Below are 21,228 nucleotides of genomic sequence, written 5' to 3'. Positions count from 1 at the left end.
GGACACTTGGTCATAGAGGAAAAGCACATATGTCTATAATAAAGTTAACTATTGCTGATTCATATTCAAGGTGACATTTTACTGAGACATTTGAATATAATTGTTATTTTTAATCTTAGTTAAAGTACCTATGTTTCGTTCCCATGAAAGAATAATATCAGTTGTGAAGAGGTATATTTCTACCCTGATATCCGAGATATAACAGCAATAATCGTTGGACATAGTTTCAAGGAAATTAAACACATAAGCTTGAAATCATTTTAATTTACACATAAGAAGTTGTTTCAGTTATTCTAAAAACGCATTTTTCAACATTAATTTTGTACTGGAAATATATTTTTTTGCTGACAGTTATAATGTATAAGTGGTTTCGTGCAGCAGTATTGCACTAGTGTTCAAAACCAGGAGTGATTCACTGGTGGACTTTTGACAAGGACAGCCTATAAAGAGGCTAAATACCTCTTTCATTCAATCGTTGAGTTCCTTTTTTCTTTTCAGATAAGGTTTAAAACATATAGCATGATGGAGAGACAGCTGATCAGATTGATAAATGAAAATTAATCGATCAGGTCAGTCAAATTCACACAAATAAGACCAAAGAGAGGTTGAACACTGATGAGCGGAACACACACAGATGCTGTCTCGTGTTTCAGTGGCGTTTCATGTCCCCCAAGACAGTTAGCGCTGCATTCCAGCCGGGAGAACCCATCACACCACCACCTGAAGAAAACATTAAACATATAAAAAGGACAAGGATTAGTCAGTCTCATTCAGTGAGGAAATCAGAACCCCTTCACGCAGCTACCTGACATCATTGAGTTTATTTCTTTAGCATTAGCAGTGAGGATAACATTTCATCCAAAGGTTTAAAGGTTTATTAACTGTGCTCCTCTAACACCTGACAACATAACGTGCGTATTATTGTACTTATAGTACAATTTCCACACAACAAAGTCACATTTGTATCTTTATATTTAGCTAACAAACCTGGATGAGATCCACTGCCACACAGATACAGCCCTTTTATTGGTGTTCGGTAGTCTGAGAGAGAGGGCAACGGTCGTGCTAGGTAGAGCTGGTCCAGCGACATTGATCCATGGAAGATATTCTGATGAAAAACAAAATATTTACTTCTATTTTTTGTTTCTTGATATGTTATATTATGTCATTATGGTCAAATTAGTCTGACATTTGTAAAATGACGGCCTCATAAAGTTATGCGCAATAAACAAAGTGAGTCTGTGTTACTTTACGTAACACAGGTGAACTTTGATTCTGACTCATAGTGGTAAAACTGTCTGTAACCATTAACTGCTTATACAACAGGTCTGTCTCTAAGCGGCTCGTGAATGACCGAACACTGCAGAGTATGCAAACTACTTCCTCATCTGGTAGAACAACATTCAAATTGTTGCTCAGCTTTAAAATGTCTACAGTGTATCTGTATGTACCCCTCCAGTGAGCCCAAAGATCCTCTCCAGGTCCGGTGGAGCCAGGATGTCGCTGACCACAACCGACTTTTTAAACCCAGGGGCGTATTGCTCCACCCAGTCAAATACTGGAGAGACAGACACATACAGGCTTTCATTGAAAAGGGTTAATAATCAGCATCAACATCAAACACTGTTTATCCATTTTGGTAGTTCAACATTGAAATGTGGATGTCTCATATTGGTATGAACCCTTTCCTGTATATATCTGCAATCATATATGAAAAAATTATGTATCAGCTTTAAGCACAGCATGCTAGAACTTATTTTATGTTTCGAACCAGTGTCTGCATAGGCCTCCCTGTCCTGGTTCGTCCACTCCCTGCCCTCGATGTGGTAGGGCGTGTATTGGGTGAACAGTGACACCACGTGGCTGCCAGGGGGCGCCAGAGTAGGATCCAACACAGAGGGGATGGTCATTTCCAGCATGGGTCTAAAAGCACAGATGGCGTTATGAGACAAGACAATGTTTGATTTTTTGATGGAAATTCAGCATAAAATGATATTTTGTAAGATATTTTGCAGTAGCTAAACCTCATGTTTATGGGACAGAAGCCTATGTCATTCAATGTGAAGTGTTATTTACCAGATGAAGATATGTGAACATCCTAAACCCAGTCTGTTATTAAATCATGTTGACATGAATGTGTGGAGAAAAAAATCTACTGCAAGGCACATAATGTAATAGATTGAAGAAATGTACAGTATAAGGGGGAAGTTTCTCTCATGAGTAGCTCTTGCATGTATATTGTCATCTTACCAGCTGGATGATTTAGTTGCTAAAGATTTGTATGCGTTTTAGTGTTGACTCAGACTGCGAAGGTACATGTACCTTGCTGAGGGACGTCCATTCATGGCCTCTTTGTATGCCTTCTCCAGTAGCTCTACACTTTCACAGTTTAGATGAATGGAGCACTGGTGGTGGGGTCCTGGTTTATCATCTGGTGTGGGAGATGCTAGGAAGTTTGGTAGCTTGTCCACTGCCACTATAAAAAGAACAAAACTGCATTTTGTAAATTACATTCTGTGTTGTTCGTATGTGCATTTCTATATCTTTAAAGTGTGTGCTACAAGTTACAATGTTTCTATTTCGTTCTTTTTGGCGCTATGGCAATAAGCAGTAATTACCGGAGTGTATTTGGATCTTGTGATTTATCACAGGAAAGCTGCCACTGACACCCAGTTTGTAATACTGAAAATACAAGGGCTTTCATCCATGGGTCATCGGCTTAATTACCATTGTGTTACCCCATACAGCGACAGATAAGGATTTTACAGACATTTTTTCAATATGAATTTTAGATTATTATTATTATTATTAAGTTTCAGTTTTCTTGCTATTTAAATTACAATTAGGGTGACTCTCAGTTCAAGAAATATATTGTGCTCACTGCTAAATTACATCACCATGAAGCTAATATTTTTTTCAAAACAGAGTATACTATCATTCAGTCAATGCACTGTAAAGGATCAGTAGGGAGTAAAGACTTCCTGAGTATTAAAGCCCTACAGCTCAGGCACTACTGTCATTAACAAGCAGGAGCTATACATGGCACCACACAGGAAGCTAAAGAACTGAAAACATATTGTTAGTCGTGTGTGCTTTACACTATTTTATAATACACCAAACCTTTGAAACTGTGGATAGAGACCCAAGATCTTTCCCCTTAATAATATATCGACAACACACAGCAGCGGAGGACGAAGAGCAAATCCCTCCCGATTCACTACATTTGTTTTGCCTTATCGCGAAATCTACCTGACAACTCCCCACTGATAGCTGGTGTCTAAGTAGGGGTTCAAAACAAACAAAAACAGGCCAGAGGTTTTTGTTAAATTTGACTAAAGAATGCAGTGTTTAATCTAAACATCATAAACATATGGCTAGAGAACTAACAAGTGAGACAGTGGGTTTAGCAGCTATGTGGAATCTTCTTTTAAAGAGGAGCTGCACACTAACACATGTTTTATAAGCCGTAAACTAAATGATGTCTGGCCGATATCTTGCGAAGCCAATTTTGAGATAGTCAACCATTTGGGACTAATCTACACCCTAATATGGTATAAACCTATGTTGAAGATAATCCTTGCACAGAAGTTGCTGTGGTGGTGTAAGTTTAATGAAGCATGCCGGCACACTGGGGATCCCACAGAGCCGGAGAGCCGGTAAGTTGACCCAGAGCAAATGAAAAGGAAGCCTTTTATTCTGTAAACCAAAGCAGTGATTAGACAACTTTGAAGAAAAAGTGCCTTTTTTTGTTGCAGCAGCAAACAGAACCTCTACTAGCCAATGCAACTTTGCATAAGCTCAAGTAGCATGACAGAAACAGAACAGAGTTACCATTGATCTTGGTCACAGGTGAAGTGTAGTCTATCTGATCTACAGCTTTCATGAACTCTGGAGAAAGGGCAGCCTACAATGAAAACAGGAAGCCAGAGTAAATTATATTGTCTGGTGTCATGGTTACATGTGGTGTGTATGTATTAATAATACCTGAGGTGTGAGGTTCTTGAAGGTAACATATGGGGTAGCATTTGATAAAACAACTTTACTATGGATCTCTGTGCCATCCTTTAGCACCACTCCCTTGGCAGCACCATCTGAACCAACCAGGACCTGTCCTACATCCTGCAGAGGATACACATTGTATATGCATGAATACCAAAATGAAGATGCTACAAGTAATTTCCACAAAACATTACTGCATCAAAATCTGTATAATTCTTCAAAAACATATTACCTTCTCAGTGAAAATGTCAACGCCATAGGATCGAGCAGAGCTCGCAATAGCCAGAGACACGCCTCCCATGCCTCCTTCCACATAACCCCATGAACCTTTCTCCTTCTCCAACTCTCCCATCACATGGTGCAAGAGTACATATCTTCAAGGCAAAGTCGGTGTTTAATACAATGCAATAAAACCTGTAGTTATGACTGTTTGTGTGCTAGAGGGCATCTAAATTATGTCTCACCCACTGCCAGGATTACTTGGACTGGTCATGGCTCCTATCACAGCATCAGTAGCCAGGGTTGCTCTCAGTGGCTCAGACTCAAACCAACGATTGAGAATCTACAAAGAACCAGTTAGTCACGATGCAGTCGACTGAATAAAGAAATGAAAAGTTAGTGTATGCGCTCACGAACCTTCATTATGGGTGCAGTTATAATCTCATAAAAGTCAGGAATATTTCTTCCCAGTTTCAAACCTTTAAATTCAGAAACATAACATTTTGTCTCAGTTACTGAAAAACATGAAGTACATGGTGAATAATTTCTTATCCTGGTATCAACATATCAAGGTCTTTAGATCAGGCCTGCATCCACCAACGCACCACATTTGACAACAGGCATCAGTGTTTTAGCCGCAGCCAGCCTCTTCATGGGCGAACCAGAGGTAAGACCTGGGATGTCGACAGGAGGAGCATCCAGAAGAGGGTGAATAGCTCCTGCTAGCTTCTCAAGGTATGCATTGAAATCTGGGAAAGCCTGGATACATTGTTTCAGTTAATGTAACAATAAGTAAGACATCAAAATACACAATACAGTCAACCATGGCTGTCATCGTGCTTAAACCACCTTGGCGTCCTTCTTTGAGAACTTGCCGATCTCCATCTGATTCATGGCCAGATCGGAGCCCAGGGTCAGAGACCTTGGCGGGGCCCCGTTTATCCCCTCCTCCAGCATAGGGGTGAAGGCATGGGGGTCCCTCATATACACCTTCAGCCCATGTTTCTGGAAATATATGCACACCAAAATGGAATGCAGCAAACAATAACAACCAACAGTTTTATTTTTCACCTCAAATTAGCTTAATTAGGTTTCACACGGTTTTGTTTACCTTGAGCTCTAAATCGGTGTATATATGTGGCCTTAATAAACTGAGCAAATAGGAACACCTGGAGAAGTGGAAACCTAGACACAAAATAGTATTGTTATTCTAACAAGGACCAAATAAAAGTACATTTATTTTAAACGTGACTTGATAGCACAGTGTAAACTAGAATACACAAACAATGTAACCCCTGCTGATAATTCAACATATATGCAACCCCTAATAACACATTAGTTTGTAGTCTCCAAAAGGTACACCTGGTCCACAACATGTACAACTAGAATGGGCACTCGGTAGAGCGCATACCTTCGCATATCACAAGATTGGGCATTGAATTATGAACAGTTTGGCATTAGTTGCATGCCAATTGGATACAAATTTAAATGAATCGACCCTGTAAGGCTAAGGTGGAGCCAGGATTGTATAGGACAGCTAGAGGATGCCACCGTACCGGGAAAGAGTTCTTCTGAAACTGCTGCTCCTCCTAGAACATGTCTGCGCTCCAGCACCGCTGTCTTCAGTCCCCCCTTCTGAAGATAGGCAGCCTAGACAACACAAATACACGCGTGCACACACGCACGCGCACAAACACGCGTACACACACATACACACACACATTTAGCCTGTTGCTGAACCATTAAATGTATTACAGCCTAACTTAGGTGTTGGGAAACAAACGCATTAACTCACAGCCACCATTCCATTGTGTCCTGCAATGAAATAAAACATGTCAGAAACGTTCCCGAAAAATGTAGTTTCGCCAGAGAAATGACTTAACACTTCTAAAATAATCACTTTTGCAAACTTAGCTCACACGTTGTAGAAACGTTGCAGAGTTGCATGTCATTGTACTACTGTAGCATCGAAGCTGTGTTTTCTGCATCTATAGTGTTACCGTGACATATCTCACCTCCTCCGATTACGAGTGCATCATACTGGGATTTTAGGGCAGTAGCACTGGATCTGGACCTCGTCACAGTCCCAACAATTGTCACAGCCCTCGGTCCCCGACCAGTCCACATCGCTGCAGCTATGGCAAAAGTTTGAGATGTTGTTTTTTGCTACGCGTATAGACTAGGTATTACGGTAAGAGCGCGGAGGAGCTAACTTCCAAATACTGGAGAGGTGCACGTGATCACATGGTGCATCCCATGGGACTGCGGTCCAGGCACGTGCACAGATAGACCCCTAGTGGTGCTCAAGCACCAGCCCTTTTGCCCTGGATGAGAAAAGTGCCCTTTCTGCTGGAGCCACATTTTTTATTCATTTTCAGTATTTAAGAAATAAAGTTACTCTCTGTCATCAAGTTCCCCCAAATGTGTATGGATGTCTGTCGGGGCCCTCCCTCCTCCACTTAGAGCGCAGTAAACGCAAGAAAAAACAACACTTGTAATAACTATACTTACTAATTGAGAATGAGGTCATGCCAGGAAATATCAGACTTCCGTGAAAACGTTATAATGCTTCAGTCTGATATTTCACAGCATGACCTCACTCTGGGTTAGTAAGTAGTTATTACAAGTGTTGTTTTTTCTTGCATTTACTCTTTTCATCCGAGCGGTCGAGGTTAGTAAGTCGTTTATTATATGGCATTTTTTCACTCCTAATGTTTTGTAAATAAAAACAAATTGTAATATGTCATTTTGTTCAGCTCTCATGTCTTCTCACGACACGATGTGTTTCAGGTGTTTCCTAGCAACCAATTACTTAACTTCAAGTTACAGTGATCAATAGAAAAATCATTTTGCCAATGGGTGCCCTTTTGGGGGGGGTTTGAGCACCTGCCCCCCAAAATGTCTGTGCATGTGCCTGTATATATATATATATATGTGTATATATATATATATGTATAAATATATATATGTATATTTATACATATATATACATAGGCACGTGCACAGGTAGATCCCTAATGGTGCTCAAGCACGTGCCCCTTTGCCCTGGATGAGAAAAGTGCCCTTTCTGTATTCATGTCAAATACACATTATTGTGGTCGTCATGCTCCGGTTTATTTTTTCTGTTTTTTAGATGTGAGACGGGAGCTGTTCTTCCAGAAAGCCCGTCGGCCCAAAGATGAACGTTACGATTAAAGTCTCCGTTTGATTCCTTCTACAGGTTGGAACCGACATGCCACGTTCAACGAGTCCAGAAGGCTGAGCCCTGTGTCCGGCTGCTGGGAGGCGAGGAGCTTCCAGACGGACTCTCCAGGAGCTGCTGGACGAGATGCCGGCTCATGTCTCCTGTCCTCAGACTCCAGAGGACGTCATTCATGCTGCTGAGGTCCAGTGGTTGTGGAGACGTCCTCCTCCATGTTGTCTGTTCATTAGTTTTGTTTCAATGTTCTCCATCCAGTTAGGAGTTTGGTATAAAAGCATCATTTCATATACTGACGGGTTCTGTTACTTTCTCTCCTATTTTCTATTTTTGTCAATGAAAATCTTGTAAATAGAAATGATGCATTGCTTTAGTTGGATTATTAAGAGTGAAGATATTTGTTGGTATTTGTTACTGATGTTTGCCAACTGACATGACACGTTTTGCCATGTCGGATTTTTTGTACGATAAAATATCTGTGTGGTCATTTAAGCTATGTTTGTCAAAACACAAAGCAAAAATATAATCGTCTAATCGTTTATCCGTTATGAAGATGAAAAATGAGCACTGGCGTAAACTAACAATATATTAGACATTAATTATTAAGAATCAACACAATAAGTAAATATAAAAACTCTAACATTGTAGTGCATAAGTCTCAACCATTAAAGTTGATTTATAACCCAATATGAACATCATAACAGTGTTTGCTGACCCAGTAGTTTGGAATAAAAAGACATAGGCTATTTAGATGTTGCTGTACATGTATTTATTAAAATCAGGAGATAATCTAAATACTGTACACAGTTAACATGAACGTATAGTGAGTATTCCATGTGACAAATGAAAGAATTATTATGTCTCGTTCAGGCTGAAGCGTCCGTCTTCTTCACAGCTGCTTCCTGTGTGGGCGGGGCGGGCGGTGTCAGGGGGCTGGGTGGACGGGCGGGGGGGGGGGGGGTCCTGATTGTACTTGTAGCTGTAAAGCCAAACTGTATGCTAGATGAAATATATTATATTATATATTATAATCTTATTATTTCAGAAGGACCATGTAGTTAAAACAAATGTCACCATTTGATGCACTGCACCAGATTGTACTTGGCAGATGGATGAGAAATAGATGACGCGGGCTTGCAGGTGTATGGTCTTCCGACTAAACTTTGATTTATTTATACTTACTAACATTTATTTGACAGCTATACGTTTCCCCTCTCAACTTCTTGAAACTGTTAGAGAGGTCAAATGATTACTTTCCATTACCTTTTTCGTAAAGTCTTCAGTCCATTTGTTCTTCTTCTTTAAACAAATAATGTCTTCTTTTATTTGGAAATATTAACAGGTACAGAACACAGTAAACATGAACTGATATTTCCATTGTTTATCATCCTTTTGTTGAAATATCAGATAACAAACCCACTCCCCCACCCCTCCCACTGTATACACTAGAGTACAGGACATTAAATACATAAACAATACATACAAAGAGGTCACCTCATTTCGCCGACCCAGACGTACACACACACACACACACACACGCACACACACACATACATCTGGAACATCTGTATGTAGACACACGTGCACAGAGTCAATACCCAGTATCACACAAGTACAATATATCCAGAAATTAAATGACAACATGAGTTGTTCTTCTTCTTTGAGTTTGGGCAACCTATTATACCACATGTCTTGGGGAATAGACACAACTGAACATCAGAAATAGGATATTGTAAATCGACAACTGGCACATCTCCGGCTCAAGATTTATTTCCCAGGGACGTAGACAAATTTTTTCTTCATTAATCAGTATTTAAGAATAACACTTACTCTCTGTCATCAATTCCCCCCAAATGTGTTTAGATATCTGTCGGGGCATTTATTTGAGTTCTTGTGAGAATTTCGCCTCGACATGCTCCGCGGCGCTCATGTCTTCAGCTCTCACGACACAATGTGTTTCAGGTGTTTCGTAACAACCAATTACTTGCTCACTTCAAATTACAGTGATCAAGAGAAAAATCATTGTGCCAATGGGTGCCCTTTTTTTTGGTTTGAGCACCTGCCCCCTAAAATGTCTGTGCACGTGCCTGCTGCGGTCGAATGGTCATTTTTGGTTAGGAAGTTTCTCTGAGTGAAATGACCCAGAAGTATCTAACTGGCCGCCATAATAAGAGCTGTTCGAATACTCTGGCCCAATCCCAATGTCCCCTAAGGGCTCAAACCCTGAACCCTCGGACTTGCTGACGCCCCCTGTTAAATAGTTTAGTGTGGCACGAGAGTTAGGGATTGAAATGCTGTAAATACGAACATATCACGTTACCATACAACAAAGATTCGACACTGGACTATTTCCTTGTAATACTAATCTTAAATTAGAAGGAAGTGCTCATGAATTACTAACCCTAACCCTAACCCTTATTCTGAAATTATACATAAGAATCCTATGATGTTCTCTGAGTAAGTAGTGTGTTATACATCCCAAGTGAAACAAGTACTTTAGTGTAACCTTGAATTTGCTGAATTTGATGAGGTGTACTGTCCATACGAAGTCATATTGGTCTTTGGAAATGTATTATTTATTATAATATTTGAGCAGTAATTCACACAATTGGAACTGCCTTTTTCCTTAAAATATAGTTTTCATTGGGTAATCATTCTTTTTCATTGTCATTCATTGTTTTTTAGGTTTAACAATGTGTTGATTACGTATTGAACAAATGTGATAACCTCTCACGTTCCCCGCAACGTTGCTCTTATTTTGAAGTCAGTTCTTACAAGCGTTTACCGTAATGCCGAGTATACAACGCAAAACGATGTGGGGGCTGGCTTGACTGTTTTTCGAAGTGGAGGCTGGCTTGGAAACAGTTTTCGACTGCATTTGCGTTCCGTAGCTAGGTCCGGGATTTCAGTTGAGATCAAGACCGTGAACCACTACATTCGTTATCGTGTTTGGGGAGGGAAGTCGACTTGTAATAATGCGTTGTTATTACTTAGGAATTAGATTGAGTGTAGCCCACATGTGGAGTTGGTATGCGACTGAACTGACCATTGAAAGCACAAATGGAATTGTTTAGTTGATAGGATTAAGCATCAGCAGATCCAATGTCAGTCTACACGTGCCAACTACACCTTCCCTTTTTTTTACCCGTTCATCCTTAAATAATTTCCTCTGTCTGTATTGTTGAAATTAATAAACCAGAGGAACCGTTTACATTTTCTTTATTTTTCAGAAACAAGATATCTATCTATCTAGCTATCTATATCTATATCTATATCTATCTCTCTCTATCTCTCTCTATCTCTCTATCTCTCTCTCTCTCTATATATATATATATCTCTCGCTCTCTCTATCTCTCTCTCTCGCTCTCTATCTTTCTCTATCTGCATGTCATCATTCAGCTGTCCACTTGGTGGCATAGTTGTTCTATTCAATCCAGCTCCGAAACCCCGTCATGATCTTCTACTAATAGCTCATCCACTTTCAGTAATTTCAATACACATTTAAGTAAATGCAGATTTACTAATTTCACATTCAATGTATAAACAAAAATACCTCAATAGCTTGCAGACGTTCTTACTCTTTTTAGATCTTGGGGATATACGTGTAATATAAGAGGTCACAATATAAAGGGGACCAACATGTTTGCATGTGAAACTCCACAGAATACATATAACTTTCTTGAGATAGTGTTTGTTGATAATATACATTTATCAAAGCGAACACATTTTAATAATCAAAAGGTGCCGGTTGAGATGTCCTCTCTCAGCGTGGGCTAGTATATCTGAGGGGTTGGGCTCAAGTCATCTTACAGTAAGGGCCCACCTTAAGAGTTTTAAGATGAGCTCTTAACAAAGAATGGTTTCTTAGTGCTGCTTTTGAAGATGTCATATTGGCCTAGTGGTTCACTTACCATGCATTAATAAGATAAGAGGCCATAGATCATAGGTGGGTCTGAGCAGTTCAGGAAGTAAACAGAGAAGGAGATCGACTATTGGGATCTAAGGAAATAAGGTATTAATTACAAAAACGACCAAACACAGCAGAACAGAATCCAGTTATTGTCTCATCTCGTCTATATAATGGGGATTTTTGACTATGTTTTGCTTAGACAGTGTAAAATAATTCCTGAGGCCTGTATGGATTGTGCACTCTATTGGCAAAGGGAATGAAATGAGGTGTTATGTTGATCTAGAGTTTCCTGCTAGACCTAACAGGCCTATCTCCCTTGGTGTATTAGAGTAGCATTAGTTTCAGGGAAGAGAAATTATCCTGATATACTGTCTGCTTGGTTTTCCTTTAAGAAACGTCTGCGGACAACAGCCAATCAACCATAATTAGATCAGAAGCAGGAGATTTTGTTCTTGTAAGCAGAAATTAACACTTCATTCCCCTTTGTCGGCAGAAATTCAACACTACAGCCCTCGAAGGCTCTCCCAGGCAATAAAAGACCAAATTAAATTATGTTATAACAGTCCCGCATCAAAACACAATTACCTAATTTTCTAAAGAAAAAAACATCTTTCTCCTCGAGACACAGAGGTTCAATGGTTTAGATATTAGCCCTGAAGCTTTCAGCATATGAGCAACTGTCTCATAACAGATCAGAAAAAGTGGAGAGATATTGTTTGTGTGTGTCTTCCTACACTGAGGACATCTTCTATGCATTTAGAATACATTTGTTACAAATGCTGCTGGAGTTTTGACCTCTCAAAACTTTTACCCTTCTTCGCGGATCATGAAGTAGAGTCGGTGAAGTTATGACTCGAATACCCCACTGTGTTTTATAGTCATGAGCTAGTATCCATTTGCTCAGGGGGGAAACACAATAATATAGAATGACACTATATATATTGAAGAATTGATTATGTCATATTTCCTGAAGAAAAAGTTCCATTACAAATATACGTTGGTGGCCCCAATGGAGGGAATCTATTTGAAGGTCTGCAGCACTGGAAAAAGCCTATTCATTCATGTTTATGTCCATATTGTTCAGTGTGATGTGTAGAAATGTCTGTCTGATAATGTATAGTGAAGACTGTGTTGAAACAATTAGTCTATTAATCCATTCAACTGGATGTTAACAAGCCAACAATTTAGACAATTCATAAAATGTTGAAGTAATTTATCAAGCAAAACAATATTCACAAAACATATATAAAGGTGTATAAATTGACAGGTACAATGATAATTAAAGTAATTGTAATTTGTGTGTATATATATATCTATATATAGATATATATATACACTGTATATATATATAACCATGTATGATGACATAATGTATAGGCTAATTATGCCGAATCAAGTGAAACACATATGGTAATATATGTATACACACGTAACTTTACTTGACAATCTTACCATGACAATAAAATATTATGATCTGGTTTGGATCAGAGAGAGAGAGAGAGAGAGAGAATTAATTTTGCCCATGAACCATTCATCAGTTGAATAATTAACTTATACATATCAAAAAGTTGTCTCTGGTCACTCACATGTATTCAAAGCAAGTTACACATGCTTATGCAACCTACATTTTCTTGTGAAGAGATTTCACTTTGGGTTTATTTGGAGCTCCATTATATAAACTACAAATATATATATATGTAACAATGGCTTAAAGCAGGAGTCTTTCACAGACGTACTCAACGCGTACCCCTTGTCAACTTCCACGTTACAGGGTTCAATCATGAGTGGCATGTCTTTCACCCAATAGCGGAAGTAAGACTTCGCTCTAGTGGCCAATCAGAGATCACTTCCTCATCGAGGCCTGTTGTCTGTCTTGTGTATTTGTCCGCCACGGCCTCCCTTGCTTGGCCCTGGCTGGGAAGTAAAGAGGCGGAAAGGGAATGGTGTAGCGGGCAGGGCGCTGTGATACAACCCCCGGGAATGTGAAACTGTAGGACCGACATCACCCACAAGACGCAGCGCCTGCTTGCCTCGATACTTTTTTGACCTGGTTTCTCATGGAAGCAGATGGATTTCTGAGGAGACGTCGGATGACAGCGGAGACTACAGGCAGTGATCCCGGGGTTGCTGGTGCATCTGCCGGGGCAGAAGTTCGATGGCTTGGGGGCAGATTCTGGGGAGTTTCGGAAAGTATCGTGGGCAGCTTGACACCCCGGATCGGAGGGGAAACGGAGCTACAGACTGTTGATTTCATCCGCAGCGCACAAGACGCACAAACAGAGGACACTGAGCCAGACTATGAGGGTCTGCCGCAGGGAGCCTCCACCAGCACCCACATGTTGGCCGGAGCCGTGGCCGGGATCATGGAGCATTGCATCATGTTCCCCATCGACTGTGTCAAGGTAGCGTTGTTTGGCGGCTAACACGCTGACCCGCGGACGCCGCATGCACGCGCCGCGCTGCTCTGGTCTCAGTCGTGTGCCTGCTTGTGCTGTTCGTGCAGCCAACGTGCTTGTTAGCATAGCTTACTAGCTCGCTCGCTAATCCAAACGCGCCGCTGTACTGCCGGCTGCGAGGACAAGGTCAGCGGCTCACGTCCCCGTTAGCTAACCCGGTAGCATGCTGCTACACGTCCAGCGCCACTGAGGTTAGCTTCGAGCTGCGGGTGCGACAACATGGAGCCGGGTCAAACGTTGGAGCCCATTTGGCTCACTTAGCGCGAAGCTAACGTCCCCTCCACAATCAATCCGCTGTCACGCATGTAATAGTACGGAGTTAATTAATGTGTGTGAAGCATATGGTCAACTAACTATTTCACCTGACATTGTTCTGTGAGACCAACTCCATCGTCGCTGTTCACATGGATGCATGTTGTTGTTTTTAGTAACTTGGCTTGACACAGCGACATTAGTTACACTAGTTTTGAGACCATTTGGCCCTTGAAGTCCAGCATATGTTGCCACTTTGCCAAAGCACCTTTTGGTTGTTTTGTGCACTGTGAACGTCTTGATCAACTTCAATGGGCAGTTGATGTCACGTGATCTTCTGTGTTTGTGACTTTATTTCTATTGTAAACTTAAACACAGCGATAGAGGTATGACCTTTTGCTCCAGGAGGTCACCCGGCTTGATGCAGGGGGGGGGGGGGGCAGGCAACAGTCATTGTATAACACAGGCAAAGGGTGGCGATGAGCTTAATATAGTTGTCTGTCAATGTCAGACTGTAAAACTGTGCCTACGCCCATGCTTCACCACTGTTTCCTCCACCTGTCGTCGAACTGTTGCAGCCGGTCCAGCCCTGAACCTGGACAGCACCAATGTTTACAGAAGCCTCATGTAAACAGTGGTCTGCTACACCGCTATTGCATCTCAGCATCGTTTACTACAAGTGGTGGGAGAGATGGAGGCTTGTGACTCAGCAATATGTAGTTTACTGCTCACAAACGGCTCAATATCACACACTGATGGAGAGAAAAAGATTATCGGAGATGCATCTCACATATTCTTTTATTATTGAAGTTTCCTATTTGGCTGTGTTCACCATACACCAAATAAAGCCTTTCTCCTGTACGATAAGCCTCTCACTTAAGATATTGTTGTGTAATTATAGTTTTAGAATAGACTTTCATCCGGCCTTAATGTTTCTTTAATCCCAGTCATTCGTTGTGGATTTCAAAAAGCGTGTTGCCTCTGTCGGTCTGCCAGTTATACTGTACAGCGCATATGACTGGAATTTCAAATGTATCGGCATCTCCATTGAACGAAAGCAAGAAGTCTTCTGTGCTTCTTCCAAATAGTTGTAGTGTTTCCATGAAGCTCAAAGGTCATTGCTTTCTAGTTGTGCAAACATGCCATTGGTAAACCAATCAGACCAATAGCTGCCACATGCAAGACGTCTTTGCACACATTTGTTGGGGGTACCGATTACGAAGCAAGCCAGTATTCCAATAACCTTCTCTTTTCTTTACGATTATACAACAATATGCATGTTATCGTATCGCTGTTGCCTCGCTCTCGTTGGGCCTTGCGTACCACAGCTGTCGTATATAGAGTGACATGAGGCCGCAGCTTTGATAGAGCACCACATGCAGCACATACAGTCGAGTGGGAGTTGGTCTATTCAGCTGGAGGTTTGGTATTCTGAGATTGTGTCGCTGCCGGTTCCTCAGACACACTCACCCAGCTCAACTCCAGACAATTCTCTAAATACCGAATAACAGCGGACTTTCTTTAACATGTATTCCATGTACTTGATTTTATCATTAATCTCAGTGTGTCTGTGTTAAGAGAAAAGAGAAAGATGTGCCTCAGGGTCAGGAGCAAAATAGGCTTACAGGAAGTGATCTTATGTCCCTCTTGTGACCTTGGAGTTGTAACTCCATACTTCCTTCTATTCAATTATCCATGTACACACACACACAATGTTGAATTTCCCTTATTTGACCCCTTATTCACACTAATCTATTCAGGACTATTTATGTTGCTGTGCTTTTCTTTGCATTATTAGAAAGGCATATGATAGGACTTAAATTATGCATATTCGTAAATGTAATACTCTGCCCTGTTTACTTTGAAGTTTGCTACATTCCACCTTTTACTCTTTTCAGACACGCATGCAGAGCCTCCAGCCCGACCCCGCAGCCCGCTACAGGAACGTGATGGATGCTCTTCGCCGAATTGTTGCCACAGAGGGAGTCTGGCGACCAATGAGAGGGCTGAATGCAACTGCAGTTGGGGCAGGACCTGCTCATGCCCTCTATTTTGCCAGCTATGAGAAACTCAAAAAGACTCTAAGTGATGTCATTCACCCAGGGGCTAACAGTCATTTGGCTAATGGTACCATATCCGTGAATATACACACATGGCATGGACAGATGTACAGATCATGTATGGCTGTCTTAGCTTTGGAAACATTAATACCAGGCACTGTCAGTGTGATTTCTATAAAGCTGCTGACTCAGCCTCATCCGTGTATAGGGCAGACATGCCCTATCCCATTTTTTAAAGAGCAGACAGACACTTACATTGAATAATCTTTTAAAAGGGCAATGAGCTGCTTTGTCCACCAAGTGTGTCTCTTTGCTCAGGGTTGGCAACTTGACATCAGTCAGGCTCTTCTCTTGTTTACACCTGTGCAAATTGCTGAATATGCACTAATGCTGTGATGATATCTTGCTGTGAGCATGACATCCACAGCTTTCGGGAATAATACAGCAAAGGCTTCTCATTTCTACGCCTCTTTACTTTCAGTGTAGTTTCCTCTATTTTCCATCTGTATTCTCCATGATTACGTGACAATGTGTCGTCATTTCCGATGTCTCATTTGTTTCAGGAACGGCTGGGTGTGCGGCCACACTGCTTCACGATGCAATCATGAACCCAACTGAAGGTACGGGCAACATTTTACAGTACGCCGCCATTTGACTTTAACCCCAGAATTAGGACCATTATTATGACACCGCTCGAACCAAGAGAACATACAGACAGTGAAGACACTTCCAGGTGCCACGCCTGGGCCAACCAGCTTCACATGTCGGCCTTAACCCTGCAGTCTCGCGTATTCACAGCTGCCTCGACACCTGCCCAAACATTTCAGTAGAAGGACACTGGTCAGAGTCCTGGTGTGCAGCTGTTGGATCGGGTGCAGCTGTCTGAGCAAATACTGTTAAAGTGACACACTACATTTGTGTGTCTGTTTATTAAGCACTAATTTACAGTAGGCAGTGGCGCACTAATGTCTTCCTTTCTTTTTCTTCCTTTGCCATCCATGTTCTGCCAACTCTGGACAACCTTCTCCTCCATCAATACATCGACCCGTCTGCCCCTAGTTGTGAAGCAGCGCATGCAGATGTATAATTCGCCGTACCGAGGCGTGATGGACTGTGTCCGCGCTGTGTGGCAGAAAGAGGGCCCCGCTGCATTCTACCGCAGCTACACCACCCAGCTCACCATGAACGTGCCCTTCCAGGCGCTCCACTTTATGACTTATGAATATCTCCAGGAGCTGCTCAACCCCCACAGACAATACAATCCCTCATCCCACATGGTGTCCGGAGCTTTGGCTGGTGCCATCGCGGCTGCGACCACCACACCTCTGGACGTCTGCAAGACCCTGCTCAACACCCAGGAGTCTCTAGCCCTCAGCTCCCTGTCTTCCGGCCAAGGCCCCGGCCAGAGCCAAGGAGCCCACAGACACATCTCAGGCCTGGCCCACGCCTTCAGGACTGTTTACAGGCTGGGCGGCCTGAAGGGCTTCTTCAGGGGAGTACAGGCGAGGATCATCTACCAGATGCCCTCCACAGCAATCAGCTGGTCGGTCTATGAGTTCTTCAAGTATGGACTCACCAAGCACCAGCACAATAAGAGGAGAACGCAGCACATGGAGGCTGAAATCTAAATGTCTTCCTGGTTCATGGTCCTCTAATATTTGTTCTGTCCTCCCTGTGAGGAGAATATGAAGTCAATACGCACATAGAATCTGACTAAAATCCACCTTGGTTGTCCTATGCTTTTCAAACATATACAAGGAAGACCCCTTCAAAGACTGACTAGTTACATTTCTGCCAAGATGTTTCAAGACTAGGTGTGGTTTGAGATATGTTGTTTCTCTCCCCTAGAATAAAACATTTACACAGTATTATAGAAGTAGTTAATCTTTCAAGACTTATTCTTTCAAGCTATTCTAGTGACCACTACGTTTAGCCAAAGCTGAGGATAGATGTCAAGAACGCACACGTTTTTAGTTGGAAAGGCCGTCAGCAGAGGGCAGTAGTGTTACTTTGTTCACTCACTTGCTGTCCTTGCCCCCCCTCACCCATCCAGCCATTCATGCCTTGAGTTTCCATATAGAAATAATAACTATGTCCTGATCAGGAACCCTCTCTGGATTAATCATTAAACACTTATTTAATATAATCCAAGACAAGTTAATTTACAAGTTTGGGCAAGCATTCCCTCTTTTATGAAATTTATCTTGGGTTTGATCCAATTAAAAATATATATATTTAAGCGATTTTTAGAAACATATTGTCGCACACGTAGATTTCCTGACATGAATCAGTTCCTTGATACCTCTTCTGAGGTGCAATGAAACCCTTCTAACATGGTAAAAGATAACATCATATTTTTTGTCTTGATTAATTGAACTGTGTCATTTGAAATGTAGTCTAATGGTATTTGATGATTTCAATGATTACCAAAGGAGATTATTGACCAGAGGTGGGGTTCCCTTTTTTCCTTTGCTAATGGCAGTAAAATGTGTCTCTTTCAAACTCCAAGATGTTTCCCTATAATATATATGGGCAGAAAATACAAATATTCAGTAGCTCTGGGGTATCAAATGAGTGTTTATTTTATTTTTAATGATTTTGATTTCTTAAATTGCATTTTATTTCCAGCAAAGACATTGCTTTCAACTTTCCTTTTTAGTTTTCCCCTCATTTATGGTTTAATCCACCCTTGGGTCATCCAATTACACACCATCTATGCCTTGTGTACATGTTTGGCAGAACAAACCAGGGCAGCATTAAAACAGCCTTTTCTGTGCATTAACTGAAGCTATCAGCCGGTGTTCAGCTTGTGAACTATACTGGCTTTCAATATCTGTGCTTGGCAGCAAAAGTTGTCTTCATTGTACTGTGCCCAACATGAGTTCAGTATACCACGAGATATGAACCTGTACCCGTACCTCCGTTGACTACACATAAATGGAAGCTGTCGTTCTTATTGATTGATGTCTGATTGTTTCTGACACTGAATTGCACTCGTTGAATAAAGACTGAGCAGCTCTACCCACTGCTCAGAAATGATGGGAGCCATGTTTTAAGTTCTTTAAGTGTCTCTGAATACTTTGCTGTGGGAAGATGACTGAGACAATGTTTTCCTAGTCACCGTCATAGCAGAAACAAGTCCTTATGGTCATAATCTGGGTGTGCACGTTCTTAAGTCTGTTTTTCTAGTGAATGGAAACCAACAGGATGGATGCCCTAAGCCACATCTGTACTGCCAGAAACCCAAGGTCAGTTTGTCTGTGTTTTCAGGTTCTTATATGTAGTTTGAGGCAGGTACAGTTGTTTAGTCTTGAACACAGGTGCAGATTTCAACTTTGACCCTGAAGACTGAAAACACAATGTGAACTTGTGGACTCAGCCTGCAGACAGACGGACAGAAGAGTGAAGCTTTAGTTTTTAGCAAATGATGCATGATAAATTCAACTTTAAGAGCCGTAAGAAATGCATTGAAAGATTTGATTTTGAAAAACTTCATTAGTGTCGGGAAAAGATCGGAACCAAGTTCAACCTCCTATTCTGTCATGATGGCTGGAGCTAGCAGACCCATAACTTCAGGTCAGATGAAAGAGGAGCTTTTCTCCTTGGTCAAGTGATCTGTAAGATTAAAGAACAGGTGTTTGGTATTGGAATACAAAATGTTTGAGTCATATATTTCCCTTACAAAAATTGTAAGGACTCTTAACTGTCATGCTATAAATGTATTATCCATTCTGAGAGAAAGCTTGATGGATGGCATATGCATGCAGACACAAATATGACACATACATTTTTAGAATGTACCTCCAAATGCTGAGTCCTCAACATCATGTGACCAGAGTCAATCCTATTAGAAAAATGTATCCTTATACTGTATTAAGTTTTTTGTCTTTGTACAAAATGACTTTACATAACTACTCATGTGATGTCTGGCAATAAAAATCCACTGCACATGACTGAGTTGGGCGACTGCAGGGAGAAGTTGTGAACTCATTAACTGATGATTGTTTTATGTATGGAACTTTTGGTTTTTCAAATTTAAAAAAGGATTACCTTCACTATAGGACTACAAAAACACGAATATTGTTTCATAACAATCTGTGGGCGCATCAGATTCAGATGGTGAGTTTTGAGGTGGTGAGGAGTGACAGCTCCACCACCTCAGTATCTACAAATACACACCCACAATCACACCCATGCGTGTCAGGAAGACACCTGTTCAAACAGGGAGTGTTAAAGAACCGTGCCAGTTGCTCTCTCTCTCTCTATCTGTGCATGTACAATATGTGTGGCCTGTCATGTTAGTGGTGTATTTGTGTGTGTCTCTTTAGCCAAAGCGTGCCAGTGTGTCTCCACTATGAAACTCACGAGAGGCCGATTGAAAGGCTTGACATGAGTAATAAAGGTACTGGTTGAAATAGCATGTGTAGAACCACTTTGATGCAGATTCAGAGGTGCAACAAGTAGAAACTGGATGTCACATGTCGTTCTAGGGTGAGTTTCATCTGCTTTTTATTTTTCTGTCTGTCTGTCTGGGAGACTGGGACTGAGCCTGTCTGGTCTAAATCTCAGCAGTCTGAGAGAAGTAAACTATTGAGTCTGGTCATTTGCCCCTTTCTGTCTCACTGTTTGTGTAAGAGCGTCCGTGTATGTATGTGTCTGTGTGTGTGTGTGTGTGTGTGTGTGTGTGTGTGTGTATCTCTGTGTCAGGCCTGTAGCCGAGGCCTTGCCAGATTGACCACAGGCCCAATCAAACAGGGATTAGTTACCGGTGCAAAAAGTACTCTGATCTTTTAGGTAATGATATCACAGAGTAAAAGTAAAAGTCCTGCATTTAAAATACCTAAGTGACAGTTCAAAGCTTCTAAATATAGCCAACCTTAAGTAGCTTACCAAAAGTAAAAGTAGTAATTAAGCAGAATGGCATATTTAAAAATTGTTATTATAGGGCAGGCCAACTGGATTACTGATGCTTTAGTCAATGTGTCACTTTAATTCTGAAAAGTACAAATTTAAGAAATGAAAATAATAATAACATTTAAAAAAACATGTATTGGTTTATTTAAATGTTGTATTAATTATATGAAGATGCAGAGTATTTACGTTATCAATTAAATATAGTGGAAAAGAAGTATA

At 41.2% G+C, this 21,228-nt stretch overlaps 2 protein-coding genes across 2 annotated transcripts; one reads left to right on the top strand and one right to left on the bottom strand.

Moving 5' to 3' along the window:
• Positions 1–244: 244 nt before the first annotated feature.
• On the bottom strand, positions 245–10,295 carry pyroxd2 (pyridine nucleotide-disulphide oxidoreductase domain 2). The gene is made up of 17 exons (XM_056436227.1): positions 10,203–10,295; positions 6,234–6,384; positions 6,014–6,033; positions 5,775–5,868; positions 5,330–5,403; positions 5,068–5,223; positions 4,824–4,977; positions 4,636–4,697; positions 4,464–4,561; positions 4,232–4,373; positions 3,985–4,119; positions 3,832–3,904; positions 2,323–2,476; positions 1,772–1,923; positions 1,452–1,558; positions 988–1,108; positions 245–720 (listed from the first exon to the last, which is right to left on the bottom strand). Exons 1-17 carry the CDS (start codon positions 10,293–10,295, stop codon positions 650–652), a joined length of 1,857 nt encoding a protein of 618 aa, XP_056292202.1. The 3' UTR covers positions 245–649.
• A 2,899-nt stretch (positions 10,296–13,194) lies between these two features.
• Positions 13,195–19,139, top strand: slc25a28 (solute carrier family 25 member 28). The gene is made up of 4 exons (XM_056436073.1): positions 13,195–13,729; positions 15,934–16,162; positions 16,659–16,715; positions 17,155–19,139. The coding sequence occupies exons 1-4, from the start codon at positions 13,385–13,387 to the stop codon at positions 17,721–17,723; spliced, it is 1,200 nt and encodes a 399-aa protein (XP_056292048.1). The 5' UTR covers positions 13,195–13,384; the 3' UTR covers positions 17,724–19,139.
• The last annotated feature ends 2,089 nt before the right edge of the window (positions 19,140–21,228 follow it).

The sequence above is a fragment of the Pseudoliparis swirei genome, chromosome 17 (genome assembly GCF_029220125.1).
Source record: "Pseudoliparis swirei isolate HS2019 ecotype Mariana Trench chromosome 17, NWPU_hadal_v1, whole genome shotgun sequence".
In the NCBI taxonomy this organism is placed as follows: domain Eukaryota; kingdom Metazoa; phylum Chordata; class Actinopteri; order Perciformes; family Liparidae; genus Pseudoliparis; species Pseudoliparis swirei.
Note: the sequence above shows the minus strand (reverse complement) of the source record. Positions and strands in the feature narration are given on the sequence as shown.